The sequence below is a fragment of the Centroberyx gerrardi genome, chromosome 3 (genome assembly GCF_048128805.1).
Source record: "Centroberyx gerrardi isolate f3 chromosome 3, fCenGer3.hap1.cur.20231027, whole genome shotgun sequence".
Classification (NCBI taxonomy): Eukaryota; Metazoa; Chordata; class Actinopteri; order Beryciformes; family Berycidae; genus Centroberyx; species Centroberyx gerrardi.
Genome location: NC_135999.1, coordinates 28,679,449 through 28,688,233, shown reverse-complemented (window position 1 = coordinate 28,688,233; position 8,785 = coordinate 28,679,449). Strand labels below are relative to the sequence as shown.

The window sequence follows — 8,785 nt, the reverse complement described above, 5'->3', positions numbered from 1 at the left end:
TAAGTTATTCTTCATTTTCTGGGGGACCCCGTGGGAACCCTTCAAGGACCCCCGGAGCTCCCCGGACCCCAGGTTTGGAAACCCCTGTCTTACAGATGATTCACCCAACCAAACCAAACGTCTCCTCACTTCACTTTATACAACAGTTTTATTTTCTTTCCAATAGCGTTGCCCCACCACACACACACACACACACACACACACACACACACACACACACACACACACACAGAGAGAGAGAGAAAACGCACCGCTTAAGCTGGCGTCGTTGGATTTAATGCTTATTTAAAGGCGGCCTGAGTGCCGCGTGCCAGTCTAAACACTATCCCGCCTTGTTTGGCGCTTGTTTGGCACATTTTTACGAGGGTCTCCAACCGGGAGGACGCGGCGATGATGATGTAGCACGAATTGGAGAGAGTCGCCGGGGAGTCTACACCGACTCACCAGCCTGGACAATCACACATATATCTGTCTGTTTGCGACCTGCTCCTCCGGTCTGTCAGCGCCATAGATAGACCTGCAGGTCAGGATATTTACTACCTGAGCTGTTGGTTACATATAGCGATGGAGTGGAGGGTAAACCCAGCTAGGACTCAGTTTACACACCTTTTTCCTGGAGGAATACAGTTTACCCATCTTTTTTTTTGGCTGACAGAAAGCTTTATGATAGGAAACTCCAAGTGTATATGATAGTAAATAGTATCAAATAGTTTTGATGGAAGTAAACTGGTCTAAGTGACATGAAGATAGGGCTTTTTAAGGGGAAAGGGGGCAGAAACTGTTGATGGAGCTTAGGCTTTATCATAGTAAATAGCTTCAAACTGATGCAAATTATATGAAAATAGAGTCTTTTAAAGGAGGAAATTGGCCTTTTTTATGCTTGTTTGAAAATACAAAAGATCTTTGTTCAGTCTATTCTGTCTATTTCTGACCTGCTCCTCCAGTTTGTCAGCGCCACAGACAGACATGGAGATCAGGATATTAAATACCTGAGATTTTGGTTACATATGTGGGATGCAGTGGAGGGTAAACCAGTTCAAACTCAGTTTACTCATCTTTTTATGGTGACATAGGAAATTTGAAGTGTATATCAAAGTAAAAAGTATATAGGGTTCGACCAATAGGGATTTTTAAAGGCCATTGCCGATACCTATACATCTAGACTGAAGTTGCCGATAGACAATATTTTGTGCCAATATTCAGTATCTTTAAATTTGACCATTGTCATGCCAAAACATTACAAGTATTCAGTGTTTCTCCAGAGTTGTATCCTCATTAGGGTGGATAAGGATTATTTACAAATATTATTGAACTATTAAATGAATAAATCAAATGTGCAAGGAAAATCAAGTGTCACATCAGGTTTTCCAGATTGTTTTTCTGTATCTGTGGTCAGGAAGGAACCTCCATCATATTGACAATGAAAGACATGACTGGAGAATATCTGATATTTAATAAAAGGACAATATCCAACAATATCTAACCTTAGTAAGCATCAAGCTGATGTAAGTTACATGAAGATGGGGCCTTCTAACGGGGAAATTGCATAATGCTTTTCTGAAATATATAATATTTTATTTGTAGTTTTTTTGGTGGTTGTGAAGTCTTAACACTGAATGAAAGTCACAGTTTACCCTTTTTACTCACCACTACATCACTGGGTACATGGATGTAAACGCAAAGTTTGGTATCATTTCAAATTGCTATAAACCAATCACGAGTCCAGCTTGGAACTCTCTCTCACACACACACTCACACACAAATGTGCACACTCACAGAGCACGTGCACGCCTATTCCATCGACCTACCATATTTGAATTTATCAGAACCTATATATACATATATACAGTAGCCTATATACTGTATATATATTTGTTGTATTATTACAGTGGGAGGAATATTATATATTAAAAAAAACATGTTTTCTGTCCTACTTTTTATTTTATTATTATTTATTATTATTTTATTATTATTACAAAATTTGCAAAATAACAGGAAGATATGTGGGCTGTAATGTTGATTGTGTTTTCATTGGCATGTCTTTATAAAATTACAGTTCTACAGTAAAAGTAGCACTATTATCCGTTTGAAATAGAGAATGTATTTCTCAACAAATGATATAATATTTTAAATAACAGGACAGGAATTTAATAAATTGGTTTTAAAGCATTGTTGTCATTTTTGAAAAATATGAAATCCTTGTGACAATTACATTATATCGTCTGTTATTTATTTATTTATTTATTATTATTACAGTGCGGGCTGTTTTGCAGCTCCGTCCTCTGCCCCGGAGCCCAGCAGCAAGGCACTATCCATCTGCCTTGTGTCCGGAGAGGAAAAACCCGCAGGCGGAGCAGAGGGAGCGGGCGGGGGTGGCAGAGAGGCAGGGGTCCCTCTGAAACGGAAAGGGGAGCTGATAGGGAGCAGATTAGGCCCGGCTAAAAACGTCAGTCAGTTTTCCTGGAGGAATTTTAATTGCCCCGGGGGGCCCCGCTTATCGGCCCGGGGCGGTTATTAATACAACACCCCCGATAAAGAGGAGAGAGACACCGACCACAGGCTGCTGCTGGGCGGGCAGGGAAAATATAAGCGAATATACTGCTGCCAACCAGGCGAGCAGGTTAGTGGAGGGTAAACCCACCTGAACTCAGTTTATCCAACTTTGTATTTGTAGAATAGAGTTTAAACACATGTTTAGGGTGACATAAATCTTTATGACATTAATTGACACTATACATCATAGAAAGTAGCTTAATATCAAAGTGGTGGGTCTGGGTGGAAAACAAATGAATGCTGTTCTGAAAATACCTATACTTCCATTTTTTATACTGGTGGTTTCCCCAATATGGGATTTGGAGGTTAATGCCCATACACTTGGATAATAATACTTATAGGCTAATACTGATAATAGGCTACTTGGATATGTAGGCTATAGAAGATAGAAGCTGCCAATGTTCAACATTTTGTGCTGATATTCTGTATATTTGAATTTTCCATGCCAATAAATCCTCCCCAAAAATCCAGTCCGTTTCCCCTCGAACCGCTTTGATGAAATCTTCTGTGTACAGATATGCAGGGTTCGACTGGTATGGGTTTTCTATAGGCTGATACCGATATTTTTGGCTTGAAGCTGGCAATAGCTGATAGTTTGTGCCAGTATCTCTAAATTCGACCATTTTCATGCCAAAAAATTCCAGAAAATTACATTTTATGGTTTTCCCCTGAATTTTCTTCTTGTCAGGGTGGAAAAGGCTCTGAAACAGCATTTATCAGCTTCAGGCAGAGTGAGGCAGGTTTCATTGCAGGATTTACACAGGATGACTCCTGAAGCCTCCATCATATCAGCGGTGGGCAGCACTGACTGGTCAATATCCGATGTTTAAGGTCTAACCCTAGTGGTTGTTTTGTGTTATAATGATCACCGAGGTCATGATTAAACCAACGTTTTATTTAGTTAGAGGTTTCCAGTGGGTCTGCTGTCCCTTGACCTGAACCTTGACCCTTGGCACCGGTTGTGCACCTTTCCAGGGACATTTACTCACGAGCCAATAGAGAGGTCCCAAGGCACTAATCGACTGAGAAATGTTGAAAACTGCTGATAAAATCAAAATTTAAACGTAAGAGGTATAAAACACATATTTGTAATCACAAAGTAGGGCTACAAAGCGCGCAGGCCTTTGCTTTCTGCAGCAGGACTGTGCGTAAAACGCGTATCCAAGGTTGCTGGAGCGATCGGCTCGTCATTAAACCAAGTGCAAAAGGAAACACACTGGAGGAGCAGTGTGTCAGACTGCTGTACAAAGAAGAAATTAAGGATTAACAATCAGTGCCAGCATAATCAGTACACTCACGCCCTGTCCACCATAGTCACAGTAACCCGAAAGCAAAACGGGTACATACAAATACGTCACACCGCCCCACCTTCTGCTCTCTCTCTCTCTCTCTCTCTCTCTCTCTCTCTCTCTCTCTCTCTCTCTCTCTCTCTCTCTCTCTCTCTCTCTCTCTCTCTCTCAGTGGTTCATCCCAGCCCACACCGACTTTCCATTTCATACACCCCTCCCCCTGACATCAGAGGAGGCACAGGCGCTCCTTCGCCCCGGTGCAAACTCCACTTACAAAGCCAGACATTATATCTGTCAGAGAGGAGACCTGCATGGACAAACCCGGGACTACTACCCATGTTTTCGTGCGTTTTATGGCGATGAGGGATTTCAGAGGCTTAACGCACCTCCGATTACCAAACAAGGGGCTATTAAGGTCAATTATTTGTTAGAGAAAAGGGGAAAAGAGGAGGAGGTGTGCATGTTACTCGGCGGGCTTCATTTCCTTGATGCTGCAGAGCAGGAGCTGGATGGCATGATGCTGCAGAGCCCGCTCACCTCCACGCCGTTTTCTGTCAAGGATATCCTGAAGCTGGAGCAGCAGCAGCAGCAGCAGCAGCAGCAGCAGCAGTCCGGGCCCCTGGAGCTCCAGCACCGGGCCCACACCCAGCAGCACTTGCACCCCGGCTCTCCCCAGCAGCCGCAGCATTTCCAAACCCCGCCGTCCTGCATGCTCGCCGGGGCCCGGGACAGCCCCTCCTTCTCGGACGGTGAGGACAACCTGGCCTACCTCAGCGCGCTGGCGGTGCGGGAGGAGGACCGCGGGGAGACCAGCCTGTCCCCGGACATGTACGGCGGCCACCCGGGCCTGGGAGCCAAGCTGGAGGCTGGCGAGCTGGACGAGCAGGAGAGCAGTGAGTTGAGCCAGAAGCTTTTACTGCCTTCTACTGTCAAGGCCAGACAAAGAGCAAGAAAGGAGAGGGAGAAGGATAATAATAATACTAATAATAATACTAATAACAATACAAATAATAATAATAATAATCACTTTTATAGAGAAAGCAGAGTGATGAAGTGCTTTACAAGATTAATAAAAAATGTAAGCAGTTGTTTCAAATCTCCCATTGTCAGTGGCTACAAAATAATTTGCATTTACAGTCAACTTAGCCAACACCGAGAAAAAAACTGTATATAAATATAGATAGGCTATATAGATAGGCAGGCTATATATATGTATATATATATATATATATATATTTATGTATATATATATATATATCAGACCCCAAATACAAAGCTATTATGGTTAAGATGGACTATGTAGTTTAGTTTTGTTTAAAAATGAAATATGATATCATTATTTATAATAGCTTGGAATATTATGTATAACCTATTAAACCTTTTGAAACAATGTGAGCCAACCGTGTAAAGAAAGTGTTTGTTTATAGCTTTTTCTAATTAATCCTTTAGCTCCGTTGTGGCCTCATTGTTCCAGGATCCTTTCCAAAAGTTTGAATTCCTCTCTCCAAACATAAATAGGCGCTTTGCTAAATAAAAAAAAACGCATCATTCTCGTTTAATAAACTGAAAACAGAAGAAGCAAGTTGCAAGAATAATAACAATAATCATTTGTTATTGTAACACTAATAATGTATAAAAACAATAATAACAGTTACAGACAGCAGGCATTATCCCAATAAAGAGCTATCAAATGGTGGAAGTCAGTATCATTGCGGCGAGGAGCCTGAGACGAATCTAGTAAAGTCTTGAAATGTCAAACACTTTCTAGTGGCTCAGCTGTGCGTCTCGCAGAGCCTGTTATGATGTGTGGACCATAAACCAGCAATTAGTTTAAAGAGGCTTGTAAAAGAAATGACACCGTAAAGTAGCTAATAAACACAATCACAGTCACACAGAGCGGCCTGGGAGAGACGCCGATTCTTTACAGGCTCGATATAATTCCTTATTGCATATACAATAAACAGAATCATATTTCCAGCTGCTTGTGATTTTAAAAGTTGAGGAGGTCACGGTTCGGTAAATTGCTGCTTAAAAGTGTGTTGGACCAAAAATGGATGGCTATTAAGTTGTACTGTATTTTGTGGATCAGTCTCCCATACCCTGTTAATATATTTAGGTGTCTCTTTTTTATTATTTTTCACTTCTTCTCTTTTGTTGTGGAATACATTCTTGGACATGTTTCCTAGTCCTACAATGTCAAATGGCCCAGTCTTTCAGCTTCAAGGCCTTTGTACACAGCAGTGTTGGTTTTTCAGTGATAATTATTTGGAGTTGGCATGTGTTGAATGAAAAATGGAGAGAAAAAAAAAAATCTAACTAACTAAAAAAGTGTTAAGCCTAACTGCGGTGTGTGTGGACTCATAGAAACACTGGCATAATGTTGATTTTTTTTTTTTTTTTTTTTACACATGCTGAGAAATATTAACCCCTCTTCCTTTCTTCCCCAACCCGCCCAGAGAGCTGCGGCCTGGCGTCCCGGGAGGAGGCAGGGGAGGGCGGGCAGGCCGACTCGGAGCGGCCGGTGCAGAAGCAGCGGAGCCGGCGGAGACCCAGGGTGCTCTTCTCCCAGGCGCAGGTCTTCGAGCTGGAGCGGCGCTTCAAGCAGCAGCGCTACCTGTCCGCCCCGGAGCGGGAGCACCTGGCGACCACCCTCAAACTCACCTCGACCCAGGTGAAGATCTGGTTTCAGAACCGGCGCTACAAGTGTAAGCGCCAGCGGCAGGACAAGTCTCTGGAGGCGGCGGGGCAGCATCACCCTCCGCCGCCCCGGCGCGTCGCGGTGCCGGTCCTGGTCCGAGATGGGAAGCCGTGTCTAGGCGGTGCGCAGCCCTACGCCGCCGCTGCGCCGTACGGATCCAACCCCTACAGTTATAATGGATATCCGGCCTATTCTTACAACAGCCCGGCTTATAACACCAACTACAGCTGCACGTACACCAGCATCCCCGCCCTTCCTCCGTCCAGCACCCCCAATGCCTTCATGAACATGAACTTGGGCAACGTCAGCGGCCTCGGCGGCTCTCCACAGACCCAAACACACCAAGGGACAGCGGTCACTCCCTGCCAGGGCTCCCTGCAGGGGATCCGGGCCTGGTAGCCTCCCCAGAACCAGGGGCCTCTTTTTTTTGTATGGAGCTCTTTCATTTTGGTCAACTCACAACCTTTTAGAAGTGTGTGTTATTTGGTCGAAACGCCTCAGAAAACAGTATTGCTTATATAATGGATGTGCCTTTGGATTTACCTATCAGTTGAATTGAAATTTCAGGTGCAGGCTGGTAATGTTTCCGGCTACTCCAAGTGTTTTATCTTTAAATGGTAGCCGACATTAGTGTGCGTAAAGGTCTGGCTGGACACCACAGCGTAAAACGGCGGTATTGAACAGACGGAGTTTAGTATAAATTTAATTTTGTGGTCCAATAATTATTGGTGCTCTAGTTTGGCACTGGTAGGAGTGAAGCACAAAGGGAAATTTACGCATAGGTTTGCGCAACTCTCCCTATTTCAGCTCAAAAGATAAGTGTTTTTTTTAATGTTTGTTTTTAACATGTTATATTTTTAGCCTATGGAGAGAATTAATTGCTTTAAAGTGCTTTTGGTCCAACAGAGAATTGTTTTAGTCTATTTCACATCTATTCAAATAAATCCAAGAAACGGGACAAGGTGCACTTGATTCTGTTTAAAAACCTCATCTGGGGATAAAAATCTCCTTTCAGTCTCTTTTCATGTAAAACTTTCTGTGTGCTGCTGAGAGAGAGAGAGAGAGAGAGAGAGAGAGAGAGAGAGAGAGAGAGATTTTCTTGACCCACTTCAATTTCTGTTTGGGGGAAGATAAAAAGGGAGAGAGGAGGGAGAGAGAGAGGTTGAAATATTATTTGAATTTGAATGGCAAAACACAGTCATTCAATCCATATCACCAACAGAGAACCGAAACAGTGATTTGATTTTTGAATAATGAGCCGCAAAGAGTAAAGCAATAATAATCTACATCTTATTTCTCTCGTGCAGGGTCAACGCGCCTGTAAGTGAATTAGATGCATGGTGGTAAATTCTCCTCATAAACATATTTAGGGGAGGGCGGCTGGAGGAGGCCAGGCCACAGGAACTCATTGTCCCGGTGCCAGGCGATGTGAAAGGAGGAAGTTATTCTCCAATTGAGGGCCTTTAAAGGACGCGATTAAGCACCTAAAATACCCCGAAGAGCGAGCTGGAGCTGGGCTGGGGACCGGGAATAATGGCTCTTATTGGATTCTCGGACAAAAGGTGTGTGGTAGGCAGAGCCGGGCACTCAGCAAAGACAAAAGCGCACAGGGGCTGTGAGATTGACGTCCTAATATTCCCATTTGAGGGACAGGCAGCGGGTTATTCTGCACAGAGAAGGGACACGGAGGAAAAATGTGGTCACTTTTGTTCGCTTTTTGGGGCTTTTTTTGTTCCCTGAGAATGGCGCTCCGAGATCCCCAGCCGTGAGGCTTCAGGGGCAGCCGGGCTGGAGGTGATGGCAGCGGGGAGGCATTTGTATGAAAGAAGGGGGTATTATTGCTACAAGTTTCACCATTTATCCTGATACAGAAAATGGAAGGGAGAATTTGAGGGTGGGACTGATGGGGGGGAGCGGGGTTCGTGTCAGTTAGGCTATTATTTCAGCTCAGGGATGTTGTTTTATCTATCGCACAAACCTGTGTTATACTTATAAATAGCAGTGTCTCAACGTAGTTTTTATTTAATCCTTTATGGAAAGGAGCTATAGTAATCCTACAATAAACTTTAGAAGGATGCTAAATAAATATCACAGCAAAACTATAAGTTCCTATAGGAATATTGTAGTAATACCACAGGATATACAAATACCATAAAGTACAATAAGGTCACTAAACTCATTACTGAGCACCACAGCCTCACTGTAAGTCCCTATGGGAATATTATAGGGATATTAGAGGAATTGA

General features: G+C 43.4%; 1 protein-coding gene across 1 annotated transcript; it reads left to right on the top strand.

The window, feature by feature from the left end:
- The first annotated feature begins 4,065 nt into the window (after window positions 1–4,065).
- LOC139931618 (homeobox protein Nkx-2.5-like) lies at window positions 4,066–7,455 on the top strand. The gene is made up of 2 exons (XM_071925163.2): window positions 4,066–4,735; window positions 6,299–7,455. The coding sequence occupies exons 1-2, from the start codon at window positions 4,303–4,305 to the stop codon at window positions 6,937–6,939; spliced, it is 1,074 nt and encodes a 357-aa protein (XP_071781264.2). The 5' UTR covers window positions 4,066–4,302; the 3' UTR covers window positions 6,940–7,455.
- The last annotated feature ends 1,330 nt before the right edge of the window (window positions 7,456–8,785 follow it).

Excerpts from the sequence above, each read along its gene's own strand:
- LOC139931618 (XM_071925163.2), top strand. The coding sequence starts at position 4,303 with ATGTTACTCGGCGGGCTTCATTTCCTTGATGCTGCAGAGCAGGAGCTG. Across the intron at positions 4,736-6,298 it reads GCTGGACGAGCAGGAGAGCA|AGAGCTGCGGCCTGGCGTCC; the intron begins GTGAGTTGAGCC and ends CAACCCGCCCAG.